The following is a 16,646-nucleotide window of genomic DNA, read 5'->3' as shown; positions in this document are numbered from 1 at the left end:
ACCCCAAGCCTTGGGATTAACTTAAGTGACTTAAGTTAGATAAGACAAAACCAAAGAGACAATTAGAAGCTGCCTAAACTGACTCCCCTCCCTTTCTCTCAGCTTACTCTTGTTCTCTCTAAACACTCTCTCAAGTTAACCGTTGGAATTAAGGGGACTTAGTGACTAGAAGCCATAGAATTGAAGCTTGGGACTGGGTTTCGGATTTCTTGAGGCTAGAAGGTCTTCTTCTTCAACTGAGGTAAACATCTGAACTTCATTTAATGGTTTAATTCATGGTGCCTTGAGGTGTTTTTGAATCTCTTAACTCAAGGACTGAATTGGAGATTGATGAGGTTTTAAGAGCTTTTTGTTGGGTTTTGTTGTTGGGAACATGTTAGAGTGTTTGTGATGATTTAGTTGTGTTATTGGGATGATTTTGAGTTAAATTGATTGGGTTTTAGTTGCTGAAATGGAGGGTTTTCTGGGTTAGAAGGGGTCGGGTTGCGACTCTGTTCTTGGTGTGTCGTGACCCTCTAGAACAAGATGGGAGCCAGGAAGGAGGGCGGGCCGCGGCGCCACTATGGTTGGGTCGCGATGCGTGTCTACTGATTGGGAGGCTGAGCCTCTGGTTGGAGGCGGGCCGCGGCGTGGGGGCTTAGGGCCGCGACTCTTAAGGGTTTTTGGACCCCTAAAGGGTTTTGAGCGTGGGAACTTAACCTTAGCGGCTCGGGATTGTTTCCACTACCCGGTTTGGTGGAACCCGAGGTCCCGGCTGCTAGACTTGGTCTGAAAGCATTTGATCACTCGATATTAATAGAATTCTGTTTTATGGTTGTGACTTAGGGTATCGCTAAGGGCTCAGAACCGGGATCGTGCTCGAGGGTCGTTCTTGTTTATGCTTGCTTGGGCTTAAGGTAAGAAAATTGCACCCAGAACATGTTGTGTGTGATTAGGGCTTGGCCCGTTCATTATGTGTTATTATGATTAGGGCTTGGCCCGTCTATTGTATTTGAATATGGTTAGGGCTTGGGCTCCTGGATTGGTTATGTTGGACTATTGTTTTAAATACTTGCTGATGAATGCTTAAGTGCTTATATTCATTATATGAATTCTATGAGTAGAGCATGTGGCCCTGTTATATGAATATGCTTGGTATTTTGAAAATGGTTATCCAATGGGATTATATGATTAGCATGAGTATGTGCTTAATTGTAGGGATGTGCCTATCCACATCTGTTCCTTATTAGTAAGGTATGAAATCCTGGATCAGGGCTTGACTTATGAGTCAAGGACGGCAATAGCGTGTTGTGCGCTGGTCGAAAGGCATTGGCCTAAATCAGCAACGTATTATTACGTTGATCGACTCTAAGGTCGAAGGTGAACCACGGGGGTTATAGTGAGACAGAGCTAAGGGCAAGGCTCTAGGTGACTCTATGGTTACATAGCTAGGACATTGGCCCAAGAGTTGGCTTAAAAGCCAACCGAATAGGACGACGGCCCCAGGTTGATCCAATGATCACTCGATTGAACTTACATAATATTGGTTATGAATTGATGTCGCTGATTTTTTTGTTGAATGGTTATTTTAAGTTATATTCTCTGTTATCGCACGTTCTGTTTTCTTGCTGAGTCTCGGCTCACGGGTGCTTTGTGGTGCAGGTAAGGGAAAGGGAAATCTTGACCAGCCATAGTTAGAGAGCTTCGGTAGCATCATGTACATATGCGGCTGCTCGACCACCACGACCGTGGTTATCTCAGGGGAACTAGGGTTATAGCCCAGTTTTGCCGCTTAGGCCGGCTGATGCAACTTTTGTTATGTATTTCCCTTTTTAAAACAGTTGTGTTGTAATATTTTGGGATCCCATGTTGTATAACACTTTTGGAATAAAAGTCAATGGTTCTTTGACCAAAATTTTTAACCCTAACCCTTTTCACTAACCTTAGTTACACGATTTAAGCCTAATGACCTGATTAACAGGTCTGACAAAATTTTAAGTGCACAGTGTAATGATCCTAGATTAGGAGGACGTTACAAAAACCTAAACAAATTGTGATGGTAACTAGTTACAGTTAGGGTTAGAAGAAAAAAAATCATATATAAAGTGAAAAATCATATTTAAAATGCAAAATCAAATCTGAAAAAGAAAAAGAGCAACAAGAACAACCAAAAGAATAATAGTAAAACCAGCAGAAGAAGAAGAACCAAAGGACGGTGGAGCTGCATCATCGTCGGGGGGTGGGGGGCTGCGTCTCCGGCAGAGGACTGAGAAGAAAGAACCAAGTAGGGAAGCAGAGATTGAGAAATGAGAAAATGAAGAAAGATAAACGTGAGAGAGAAATGAGATGATGAGAAAGTGTGAGAGAGTTTTGTATAAAAATATGGTAATTTATTTTTTATATTTTATGGGATTCCCATGTTTTAAACTTTTTATTTTTCGAAAAATTCACCATATTTTGTAGCATTTCTTTTTTGCACACAAATATAAAAACTCATCTACTTTTTCCCATATTTATGTAAACTTCTCAAAACAATATTAAAGCCCAATTTTTATATATATATAAATATCTTTGGTACATACATTTTTTCAACGAGTGTGTCGTCTTTTTTTTTTTTCTTAAAGAAGTTGTAGTTTTCAATAACTGCGTCCTTTTTTAGAAAATTGTCGCTTATTTAAGGAAGACGTCGTCATTTGAGAAAATTTTCGTTTCTCAAGAAAGATTCTATTTTCACATATTTTGTCATTTTTCAAAAGAGTCGTCGTGTTTTATGACAAATGAAGTTTAAACAATGGCATTGTCATTTTTTGTATGTAAATTGTCGTTTTTCAATGAAGTTGTCGTTTTCAATTAAAGTTGCAGTCAATAAAGTTGTTGTTTAGATTAAAATTGTCCTTGTATGCTAAAGAGTTAGGATCTTTGTTAGATGATATAGCAAGTCTATTATCTAGTTTTACTGACGCATCCTTAATTGATGTTTGTCATTCAGCTAATAAGACTACTCATGAATTAGTTGCGCATGCACTCAGGGTAGATGGTGAACTTGCATGGTTGGATGATTTTCCATCATTCTTATTTGATGTATTGCACTCTCATTATTTTCAATGAAATGTTTCATTATTAAAAAAAAAAATCATTTTTAGATATTATGTTGTTTTTCAAGAAAACAGTCGCTATTGAGATGATGATGTCGATTTGTATGAAAATGGTCGTTTTAACAAAGCTGTCGTTTTTCAATAAAGGTAACGTTTTAATTAAAGTTGTTGTTTTCATATATTTATCGTTTTTCAAGAAAATTGTCGGTTTTCAAAGAAAGATGACCCATCAAATAATTAATAAATAAATAAATAAGAAGAAGAAGATAAAAAAGTTAGTACCAAAATTACGACATTTTCAGTAATATAGTATAACGAAATGCAGAAAATTATGCAAAATCATGAAACTCAAACATGTTAGCATTTGTTCATAGTCTCTCTACTAAGTTACCAACCTCTGATAATTTCTTACTTCAAACCAATGGCATCCAAATCAATAAAAGGCCCATCCTCATTGACTTCGGCACCACCAATAATAATATATTTTAATAAAAAAACAAAATCATATTAGTTAATTTTTTTTTTTGACAAAAACATATTAGAGGATTTTTAAAAAATATGTCTTTTTAGCCATACTTGTGCAAAAATATGGGAATTAATCTTTTTATAATATGTATAGAAGAATTTAAATAAGAAAAACTTAGATTATGGGAAAAATAAGTACATAGGACAATTGAAATTTAAACAAAAACACATCAGCACAATCAGGGGCACAAATGTAATTAACAATACAATAGTCCTCTGCTCATGCTTGAAACACGATCAAAGCTTTCTCCAAAACCACGTAACTCTCTGCAATTCCTTCCATCTCCGGCACTCCCTTCTCCGACGGTAGCTTTCTTCTCCGGCGACAACTCCTATCTCCAGCGATTTCCACAACATTCGACCAATTCTAGCAAAGGTTTGACCTCAGCTTCTGCAAAAAAAATTTAACAAAAATCTGATCACTAAAGCACTGATCCTTTTCTGCAGAAATCAAATAAATTCCAACATTCTTCCAATCATACGAGCTGCAATCTTTGAAGATTCCAGCGACCTGCATATCCACAACACGATCAAGAAACAAGGTTTGCAAGAAATCGTCTTCTCTGTCAACTCTATTCTATTGTCATTTTATTTTATTTGGAAACTATCTTACATCTTCTACATAAAACTATATTATTTGCATACAAAATCAAAATTATAGATGAACTATTATCTTGATTATAATGATAATGATCATGATCATAATATGCTTGCTGAAAAACACAAACAATTTATAAACTAAAAAATTAAAAAAAAATTATCCAAACCCACTGTTTTGTGTACATTGATTAACCAAAAAATAGACAAGAAACAATAACTCTAAAAATTTTACATTCTAATTTGTCTTTACAATAAAAAGAATAATTTGATATTAGTGTAAATTTTAATTGCCAAAACATTCAGTAACATTAGGATAACCAGTTATTTGGAAAAACAATCAATAAATTCAACTAAATGTTTCAATAGGGTATGAGACTACAGATTAAGGGAACCAGTTACCTTCCCACTGGTTTGTGTACATTGATTAACCAAAAAATAGACAAGAAACAAGAACTCTGAAAATTTTACATTCTAATTTGTCTTTACAATAAAAAGAATTATTTGATGTAGGTGTGAAGTTTTACTACAAAAACAATTAGTAACAATAGGGTAACCAGTTACCCTAAAAAACAACCAAAATATAAAACTAAGTGGAAATTACAACTATATAAAACTAAGTGTAAAAACAGTCAATATATGATTAAATATTAAGGTAACCAGTTACTCTGCAAAAAAAGTCAATGTATAAAACTAAGTGTAACCAGTTACCTTACAAAAACAGTCAATATATAAAACTAATTGGAAAAATAGTCAATATATAAAACTAAGTGTAACCAGTTACCCTACAAAAGCTAAATGTTTCAGAAGAAGATATGATTAAAGATTAAGTTAACCAGATACCTATCCCATTTAGAACCAACTAACTGCTTAAAAATTGCCAAATTTTGCAGGTATGGACAATACTACTTCTTTGGTTCAATATGGAGGCAAATGGAATGAAAACAACGAGTACCAAGGGTACACAATAACTGGGATATTAATACCACCAAATTGTTCTCTTGACAACTTGGTGAATTTGATAAAAAAGGAGATAAAGGAAACAACGACAACTATTGAAATTTCTTATCAAGTAGAAAAAGGAACACCACCAATGAAGGTTGTAACAGACAATTCAGTGTTGTTCTACATGGAAATAAAGAAAAAAGTTGCTGCAAAAATAACAGACTTACCATTGTGTGTCACTATAGTTCAAGAATCAAGCAATGAAAATGACCTTCTTCTACTAGCAAATCAAAAAGCTGCAGCAGAAGAAATGGAAGTGGGGACATTATTAATGCAAGCAAACCAAGTTTCCATCAATGAACAAATGTTACTTGAAGAAGAAATGTCAAGCACAACAAATGAGGGCATAAATGTGTCATACATACCTCATTTTACTGAAGAAGTAGTTGATTTCATAATTGAAGACAATACAAAAAGAAAAAAGAAGTTGGAGGAAATCCAAATAGTAAAATCTGATTACAGAGTCAACACAATAGAGAAAGATCAAATTTACAAGGATAAGAATACAATCAAATAAGCTCTTAGCTACTATGCAATGCTGCATAACTTCCAGTTCAAAACAAAAAGACCAGAACCAAGACAGTAATTATTTACCTGCGCAGATGAAACATGCAATTGGTTGGTGAGAGCATCTAAGTACAGAAATCAAGATTTATTCAAGGTACGGAAATGAAATCCAAAACACACTTGCTCTGTTGAAATTTTTATGGAAGATCATAGGCAAGCAAAAAGCATCGTAATTGGTGAATTAATAAAGAATAAGTACAAGTCAATCAAAAGAAATTACACTCCAAATGACACCATGAATGATATGAATGATGACTTCAGAGTAACTATGGGATACACAAAAGCATGGAGATCAAGAGAAAAAGCTTTGCGTCTAATAAGAGGGAACCCCGATGATTCATATCAAAAGTTGCCAATGTATCTTTACATATTGAAGCAAGCAAATCCAGGAACAATAACACACCTACTCACAGACACGGAAGATAGATTTAAATATTTATACATAGCTTTCTCTAACTCAATCAAGGGTTGGAGATACTTGAGGCCTATAATTGTTGTTGATGGAACTTTCTTGAAAAATGCACATGGTGGTACCCTATTTTCAGCATCAATGTTAGATTCAAACAACAACATTTTCATGTTGGCTTTTGGAATAGCAGACTTTGAAAATGATAACTCATGGCTTTGGTTCTTCTCCAAACTCAGAGACACCTTTGGAGAACTCGAAGGTATGATAGCTTCAATTATATATTCTTGTTTACAAATACATAGGAACATTTTACCAAAACAAAATACACAAATACATGCTATTTCTTTTAGTATCTGAATAAAGTAACTGGTTGCCTTCACAAAAATTGAAAAAAAAAAACCTAATTTTTGTTTTTTATTTTAAAATATTTATAATCCACTGGATTGGCTATAGTTTCCGACAGACAAAAGAGCATAGACAATGCAGTACATATGGTGTACCCAAATGCTTTCCATGGAGCTTGCATGTTTCACTTGCTCAATAATTTGAAAAACAAGTATGGAAGCCATGGAGAAGAGCTACACATGAAATTCATTGCAGCAGCAAAAGCATACACAAAAACAGAATGTGAACAGTACATGAGAGGCCTTGATAGACTTGACAGACGTATTAGACCCTATTTAGAGAAAGTCAAGTATGAAACTTGGGCAAGATCATACTCGCCAACAAAAAGATACACCACGATGACATCCAACATCGCATAATCACTCAACGCTGCACTAAAAGCTGCAAGAAATCTTCCCATTGATATCTTGGTTGAATGCCTTATTAGAAGTTTGGTTCAAAAGTGGGTTTGGAACAACTCAAATAATGCAAACGGAACATTCACAAAAGTCTCTAAAGCAACAGAGAATGAATTGAGACATGACATTGTTTCAAAAATGAAGTATGAGGTATGCAACTAAACTTATTCTTACTATTCTTTATTCTGTCAATAGATGGTAACCAGTTACCTTCCATAACAACAGAAAAAAAATTACACTAAAGGATAACTAGTTACTTTCAATGCTAATTCTAGTTAAAATGTTTATTATCTGATTCTATTTCATGACAAAACAATTTTTAGGTCTTGCCTTTCAATACAATAGAATACCAAGTTCGTGATCAAAAGGGGATAAATTTCACAGTAAACATACATAATAGAACATGTACTTGCAATAGGTTTCAAGAAGATGAAATGCCTTGTGGCCATGCAGTAGCTGTCATTGCAAATAGAAACTTGAGTGTGTATGATTATTGTGCAAAGTTCTACAGAACAGAAACATTGAAAGCATTGTATCAAGAAAATGTTCATCCCTTGCCCCATAAATATGAATGGAATCTCCCACAACACTTGGACATAATCGTGCTGCCTCCAAAGACAACAATCCCTGCTAAGATCAAGAGGGGGACCTAAAGTAATAATCACCTGTGGGAAATGTGGGCAACCAGGACATAACAAGAAGACTTGTAGGAATCCTCCAATTGAGAAGCCAAACAAACAGAAAAAGCCAAAGACATGGATTCATATTTTACAGCAAAACAAACATTTAATAGCTTTATTCATTGAAAGAGTGACTTTCATATTCATCAAGTATTATTCAGCATTTTTAATAAAATTGTTTCAAATTTAAACACATTGATTGATTATGCAAACTTATAAAATCCTTTCAAACTAATTTCTTGGATTTGTTTACTTCTTATTTATCAATGTTACCATCAGTATAAATACACCATAAGGAAACAAACATGAACGTAACTAGTTACCCAAAAGTAACAACAAAACAACGATATAGGTAACTGGTTACACTGATATTACAATACAAGATAAATTACCCATGATAACAATCTAAAAGCCAAAAAAAAAATAAAAATTAAAACCTTTACTTTCTTCTATCACAAACTCCTCTATATATAATATTAAAGTTACTTTAATATTGAGTTAATAAACTGGTTGCATTACTATAATAAGACAAACTTAGTGGAAAAATCTAAAAAACACTTAAGTAACCAGTTACCCTGAGTATATTACGAAACCAACAGCCTAAGTACCTGGTTACCCTCAAAATCATTGTTGCCCGAACAACACCAGGAAAATTAGTTAAACAACCCAACTAGGAACTAATTACCTTCAAATAATTCCATAAAATATTGTAAAAAAATATGAAAACAAATAGAAAACTAGCTACCTGCTATAAAGTGTTATATAAAATATATATTAATAATTGAAATAAAAAACAACAAACCAATGGGGAAAAAAATACTTAAGTAACCAGTTACTCTCGGTATGTTAGCAAAGAAACAACGTGAGTACTTGGTTACCCTCTAAAACAACAAATGAATTAACAAAAGGCTATACTGATATATATATATATAATGACCTTAAGAATCCCAATATTCTACATAAGAAGAAATTTAAAATAGCTAACTGTAAAACTAGAAATTGATCCATCATTTAATTACTGTTATAGAAAAATAAAAAAGCAAAAGAAACATAATATCACTAAAAGCCTATGCAACAATTTTCATTCTCTTCCGTCTCCTCTCCAAAAGTCTTTCATTGAACTCATCGCTAGTTAAGTATCCCTCAAGTTCTTTGTTCTTTCCATGATAGTAAAAGCTGACAGCAATGTCTTCGCGAAGGAGACGAACATCAATATGTTTAGGCATCTCATTCTCCTTCCCAAGTATTATTTGCTCGGCAAAATAAGTAGTAAACACCCCAAGATCGCTGCATAATGGAAACAGGTAAAAAAAAGACAACTAAGAACATATAAACAATAGGAAAAAAAAACTAAAATCAAATAAACAAACTAACCAATCAATTTGTTGAGGAATGCCTCTAGCAATGCTCAACTTCAAAGCCTCATTCTCTGCCACATCATACGGACTAACATCAATATTAATATCTTGACGATCATAGAAATCAATCTTCTCCAATAGAAGAGGAATCAAAACAGCAAATGCCTCAATGACAGGTAAAGTATGATTTTCATGCTTTGCACTAGACATTGAATCATACACCGTAAGTGATCTCTGCTATATATTAAAGTGCAACACAATCCAGTGCATAAGAGTCTTCACATTAACAGGCATGACAACATCATCAAGCAAATTCCCACGAGTTGCACAAAACATGGATTCCCCCTTCATTATCTTCAAAGCAATGCAGCTCTCATCTACTTTAAATGCACCACACCGTTTTTCTTAAAATCTTCATACATAAACACTCTGTGTTTGCCCAAAACAAGTGTCAATCGTAGATACTCTCCTCTTCAAATCTTTAGAAAATTTAACATTTCTCCTAAAGTAATACATCATCACATCAATATGCTGAATAATAAAAAAATACATCCTTATAAGATAATATATATAGAAACCAATCAACTATAATAGACAATAAAACTTTATTACACATGGGTAACTGGTTACCATCATCAACACAAAACTGTTACAAAGTTTGGGTAACCAGTTACCCAATGAACTACAACAAAGCAAACAGTAAGGGAACTGGTTACCCAATAATATCATAATATATATCATAAATAGATCACTAGACTTATTACCTTTTAAAACAAAAAAAAAATAAGTCCAACATGGAAAAATAAATAAAATAAAAGGAAGAATATCACTGATGAATCAACAAATTGCCCAGAGAAATAAATGCTATGAAACCAAGTCTTCTCAGAAACAAGGACAAAAGTGAAGTTAATTGGTGGGTCCACATAATTATCATCATATTTCTTGAACATGAACAATACATTAAAAAACAAAATAAAAAAGTTAACAAATTAATCAGACATATTACGCATAGAAAAAACTTAAAAACAATTAATGGTTATACATACTTGTTCCTTTTTCTTCAAATCACATTTAATCCAGGAGTCAAACTCAGACAGTTGTTCTTTAGTGTGATTATCACCAAGTTCATTGGAAAATGGACAAATATTAGCCAATATTTGTCCTCTTTCTTTTTTGTTTCACTCCGACTTCAAAAGATCCAAAATTTGTTAAGAAATGAGACTTTACTAAAGCGCCCGGCTTCGCTTGCCTTTTCTTTCCCAAAATCAGTCCATTATCAACTGCTTGTGCATCATCATACAACACAATCGACCACTTACTTTTATCCTCCAAAGAACTACTCTCTTTAAGTGGCCTCTCAACCGATTCATTAATAACTCTCCATATTACATTAGAGACATGAAATGTGGGAGTTCGAGGACTTGAGCATACAGTTGAGTCAACTTTAATTGGCTCCTAAAAAATAAATAAATATGTACAGCCAATACTTCATTACAAACAAGCAAAAAAAGGGGAAAATAACCAATTGCTTAAACAAATAAAAGGAAAAGAAAATATTACTTTATCAGTAGTAAAAATTTGTGAAGCAATCTAAACAGAATGCTCCAAATCAGCTCCCAACTCCTCACCAATATCAACATTTTGGTAACCCCCAGAAGAATGGCCATAAAAAAAATCCTAAAAATACAAAAACCAGCAATTTTTACAAAAATTAGAACCAAATTAGACATAATAAAGGGAAACACACAAACAATAGTAACCAGTTACCTCAGAAGAAGCCCTAGCATGCATAGGATCTTCAAACTCTCCACCAACATTATGATTACCAGCAGCCATAGATGCCTTAATACCATCCAACAAAGATATAACACAAGCAAAATCAGATGCGAAGGATTTCTTCAATTCAGAAATTGCAAGCAATATACACTTCTGGGAATCATGCACTTCAACCAATTTTGATTCAATGGCACTAAGATCCTCATGCATATCTAATGGACTAGCATCATCATCAGGTGGATCTGTTGGCAAAAAATTACTCTCAAAAGACAACCCTCTCAGTATAGGCAGTCTCATTTCTTCATTGGTAGGGATTATGACATTAACATCAAACTGCAAGAATCAATTTTTTTTTTTTTTAAACAAACTACAAAAATAACTGTAATAAGTAACTAGTTACCCAAATATAAAATAAACATAATAAAAATAGAATTGAATGACAAAAAAACCAAAAAAAAAAAAAAATCATTACCTCTTCCTCCAAAAGAACTTGATCAACCAAATACTGGTATGACACACTTCCCCTACTTGTCCAATTCAGAATCCTTGGAAACAAAAAATTAACCCTTCTACATAACGCTTGAGAACAAGAAGGAATGGTCTCATATATCCATATAAGGAAAGCAACAGGGAAACCACATCACTTATAACTATGGTTATTCAGTGACCCATCTGCTTTCCTAGGAACATAATCATACATGGCATTCTTATCTTTCAATACTGCTCGCATGACACACCTAGTTCTTTGCCACAACACTTTCCCAAAAGCAAACTTCTTCATCTCAGCGAAATCAGTATCAACCATGGCAAAGAAGGAGTAGTCAACGCGAGTCTCAGTATGTGTCCCAAACAAAAAACTAGCTAACAAATGAACAATATCCAACTTAACGACAACCTCATCACCTTTCTTCTTCAAATTTTTATCATTAAACTCACATGCAACCTCTTATTTCCTAAGTTTTTCTTCTTTCCTGGGTTTACCTTCGTACAACAGAAAAAGAGATTTCCTAAGCCCTAAATTAGCCTCTTTGAACATGCTAAAGTCAACACTGCCCACACATTTCAAACCAGTAATGAGGGCAAACTCATTGATTGAGAACCTAACTAATTTGTCACCCAATTTAAACCAAAACTCCGAATCTTCATTTTTTTATGAACCTCGCTAAGCAAAACACTATGAAATAACTACGCCTGAAATGTAATATCAGACATATCCAAAAAGTGACCGAATGGGGTTCTTCGAAACATCGCTTTTTGTTTCAAACTTAAAACTGCCTTAATCTCACTAATAACAGAAGGCTTATTCCCCTGTTGGACTTTACTACCAAAACGCCTATCAGGTTTAATTCTGAAATGCGCATCCTTAAAAAAAAAAAAACATGGCAACTAATTACACACTGGTTACGTAACACTAAACATAATAAAGTAACTGTGAATTATATAAAGGAAAAAAAATAAGAAAATAAAACAAAGTAACTAGGTACCTATTATAAAACACTAAACATCAACAACTAACTCAGTACCTATAAAAGCCAAAAAAATTATAAAAAAGAAAAGAAAAGTGGACAACATACAGAACAAAGTAACTTATCATTAAAATAACAAAAAATGATAAAAGCAAATCAATTCAAAAGTAACTAGGGACCACATGAGAACACATTACAAAACACTAAACTTAATAAACATAATCATACGCTTAAACCATATAAAGTAACCAGGGACCACAAAAGAAAGCAATACCAAACACATATAAACTATGAACTTTAAAAAAAAAAACACTAAACATCAACAAATAACTCGGTACCTATAAAAGCCAAAAAAAAAATAATAAAAAAAAAAAGAAAAGTGGACAACATACAGAACATGGTAACTTAACATTAAAATAACAAAAAATGATAAAAGTAAATAAATTCAAAAGTAACTAGGCACCACATGAGAACACATTACAAAACACTAAACATAATAAACATAATCATACGCTTAAACCATATAAAGTAACAAGGGACCACAAAAGAAAGCAATACCAAACACATATAAACTATGAACTTAAAAAAAAAATTATAATAAAAACATACACATAAACATGGAAAACAAAATCAAAGTAACTAGGTACCTTAACTCTACTCCCATGATCTTTTTTTGTCCCAGCAGCTGTGCTCTTCATCCTTGATGAATCTTTACTTCGAGGGGAAGAACGCAAACCACTATCAACACTTGTTGATGAAGAACCAACATTACCTCTCTTAAAAACATAAACATAAAATAAAAATAACGAATACAACAGAAAAAATATTTGAGAGCAACTCAAATTAACAAAAAACAAACAAATAACCAAACCAAAACACAGAAAAAAAAATACAAATCAAAATAAAAACCAAAGATAAAAAAGAAACCAAAATACCTCAATGTTAGGTTCTGGATTGTCAACAGGAACTGTTGGAGTTCGAGGAGAACGACGCATACCCATACCCTTCACGTCCGTTAGCCGAAAACTTACAAAAATTCCAGTCGTCCCCAACTTCTATATAACAACTCAGATGACCAAAAACAACTCCGATCACCCCAAATTCTATTCAACAACTCTGATCACTGAAAACACAAAAAGCATGCAAAAACAATCGGTTTGAAGAAGAAGAATAGGGGAAAAAAACTTAATTGAATGGTAAAATTAAAAAAAGAAAGATGAAGAGGTAATATAAAAAGGGGAGTTATGTAAAACCTCAGTTGGGTCTGAGGTTTGACACACCTCGGAACCGACAAAATATAAAATACTGTTCACCCCAGTCAAATTACTTGGCAGAACAAGTTGTATTATCAAATAGTATGTTTTTCCTCATTTTTAATTTTCTTCAGATAAATAACATTATTATGCATTTTTTCGTCTGAAAATAAGTACATGTTTGGGGGTAAATTGGTAACTTGATTTTTTTGGTCAGTTGCATTTTCCCTTAAGAGAGTTGTATTTCCAGACATAGAGTTAGTATTCCACGTGTCAAATGGGTTGTAGTGTGGCCATCTGGAAGTGAGTATTGGTGGTCGTTGGCTGTTAAAGACTGAAGTCTGTCATCTGTAAAGTTTGAACAAGGTCCTGTGTTGAGTCGTACAAGATGAGAATGGATTGAGTATGGAAATGGAGGGAGATCTACAAATTGGTCGTATGTTGTGGAAGTTTTAGGCCGCAGTAAGCCTAATTCCTATGACTTGTGGAAAGAGTGGCATAAACTATAGAATGCTAACGTCCATGAGAGACAGAAGATCTTTCTCCCCTGAGCCCCCTCCCCTCCCCCCCCCCCCCACACACACACACAGGATCTTCTGTCTAAGATGTTAAAGATGGAGGAGCATCTTTCTCCCCTAAGTGAATCAGGTACAGAAACAACAATGGTGGGGTGTGTAAATCAAAAAGTAAAATGGTGTTGTGTTAACGTGAAGTTTTTGACTGAGTTGGGTCTTCATTATGGGATTCTGGTAAGTCGTTTAATATTAAGTTCATCATATATTTATTTTTCATCTGTAATTGAGTGTTGGGTTGGTGATTATTTTATTTTTGTATTCAACAAATGTTTTGCAATAGTTTTTAAATTCATTGACGATGGAGGACACCGACTAGTTGCGATTTAGGCTAGATGACGGAGGACAACAACTTGGACGAAGGTCGGAGCTGGGGTTGTGTGCGGAAGTCATCCATTTGCAGAGCAAGAAGAGGTGCAAATGCTCTGCCAAGTTTATTTCATTGCTTAGTATTAATTATACTTTGATTGTTTACTTATTATTAATTAAGAGAACAAAAAAATCTATATATAAGACTCTGTTTGTATATGTATTGGATGTTTAATTAAAGAAGATGTAGGCATTAGTGATCATTCATCACCATTCCAATTCCATGTTGAGAGGATTAGAGCTTGTGCTAGCTTTGTTGTTAACTTGATCCTATATGGTCAGTGACAAATCTTGATAAGAGTTTGTACTTTAGGTGTAAATTTAGGATTTATATATTTGTATTTTATACAGGAATCTCTCAGTTACATAAGAATTTTTTTAGTTTATTTATGTTTCAGTTGTAATCTTTGTCCTATATTAGATTTTGGCTTTACTGATTGTATTGAATATACTGCCTACCTTTGAAAAGTTTGATCTAAGTTAAACTTGGCAAGGAAAGAAAAATTAGCAAAAATCACAGATTGTTCTGTGTCTTTCCTCTCGATAGATAGGTCTAGCATAATTTATTTGTGACTGCTAATATATGTCCATACATTGACAGAAATCGCAGTATATTGCAAATGTGCAAGGTTTACTTAATGCATGGTAGTTACTCCAGTTATGGTTTATTACCCTTCTTATTACAACTATCCAACTATTTGTTAACCGAGAGTCTAGGTTGTTTTATTTTGTTAAAAGTCTAGGTTGAAATTGATTCTCAATGGACTAAAAAATCAGTTAGATTCAACCCCATAAGTACTACTAGTGTGGAATGGCATACATGGATATGTATCTTATTTCTGTTAAGGTAAGAGGCCGTTTTTACACTTGACTTACACACTCTGTATTCTATATAACGTTTTAACTGGTTTTTTTTCCCTTCTTCCTGGGGCCTCTATTACCCATATGAATTATTAAGCGGATACCAGTTTCTCAGAATCTGGATCAGTCTTGGTCTTTTAACTATTTCATGAACTAATTTTAACCTTGCATCTTCACAAATGAAGACTTTGTTATGCTTAAGTAGTCTTCAGCATAAAGCCAAATTTTCTCGTTAAACTTGTTAATTATAGTCTAATTTGTCAATTAAAGTGTATATGTGTAGTGTTATTGCACCTACCTTGTTTACAAAAAAAAATGTGCATGAACTAGTGTTGCATTTTCCTTGCATGTCCATATTAGGTACTAGTTTCCTTACTTGTAGTGTTTTGTCATATAATGCAACATTTGGTAAACAAATTTGGTGCACTGTAGCTTTATTTTTTGTAGCTCAGATAAGTTCTTCCAAGTTCCTACCTGTAGGGTAGGGGGTAATTTTTTTTTTTATGTAAAAGCTTTGTATGGTTTTTCTTTAATAGGAAAATGTGAATTTTTGTATTTGTAAGTGCAAGTATGTCTCTGTGTGGCATACCAGACTGGTAGGAAATCTCTCCAATGAAAACACTCGAGAATCAATGGTGGTAACGTTTTCCATTGCGTTGTAAGATAGGTTGTCCGTGATTTGGGCGACCACTTTATCATATATATTCCTAGTGTAATATGTCGCAAATTGTTGATGGTATGTCTGCAATGCATGGTTTGGAAGCTGAGGTGATGAGTGCTTGCTTCGAAAGTCATCATGCATCTCATTGTGTCGTATTGTTTGCAATGCAACATCAATTTGACCAATAAAGTCACTCAACCTCAGTTTACTTGTCAAGAATTGGTTCAAATATGAATTTGTTGATTCTGATCTTTGGGTTGTTCTTGATCCAGCAACAAAATGACCGCGAAGAAAAGTCTCTGCCCAATTTCTCCTTGTTTTATACTGACTATTACACCACCCATTATTTCGCAAACCAAAATTTTCAACAACTTTTTTCCATTGATCCTCCCACTATTCTTCATCAAAATAGTAATGATACATTAGATGACTGATGGCTGATGTGAATGATGGATTTGGGATGGCTTTTGAAGCATTGGTTGATATATCCCAAGCACATAGGCGATGTACTGCATTCGGCATTACAGTTGAAATTGCTTCTTGCATTCCCTTGTTGCCATCAGTGATAACTACCGAAGGTGTTTTCTGGTACATGGCGTCGAGGAAACATTGTAGAACCCATATAAATGTCTCAGCACTCTCGTCGCATAGTGACGCAATGCCAAACACT

The 16,646-nt window shown here is 33.9% G+C and overlaps 1 protein-coding gene across 1 annotated transcript; it reads left to right on the top strand.

The window, feature by feature from the left end:
- The first annotated feature begins 6,318 nt into the window (after positions 1 to 6,318).
- On the top strand, positions 6,319 to 7,633 carry LOC133791465 (uncharacterized). Its single transcript, XM_062229392.1, has 4 exons — positions 6,319 to 6,436; positions 6,631 to 6,871; positions 7,010 to 7,130; positions 7,304 to 7,633. Exons 1-4 carry the CDS (start codon positions 6,319 to 6,321, stop codon positions 7,631 to 7,633), a joined length of 810 nt encoding a protein of 269 aa, XP_062085376.1.
- The last annotated feature ends 9,013 nt before the right edge of the window (positions 7,634 to 16,646 follow it).

The sequence above is a fragment of the Humulus lupulus genome, chromosome 7, assembly GCF_963169125.1.
Source record: "Humulus lupulus chromosome 7, drHumLupu1.1, whole genome shotgun sequence".
NCBI classification, from domain to species: Eukaryota; Viridiplantae; Streptophyta; class Magnoliopsida; order Rosales; family Cannabaceae; genus Humulus; species Humulus lupulus.
The sequence above is the reverse complement of the archived record's forward strand: the minus strand, read 5'-3'. Positions and strand labels throughout refer to the sequence as shown.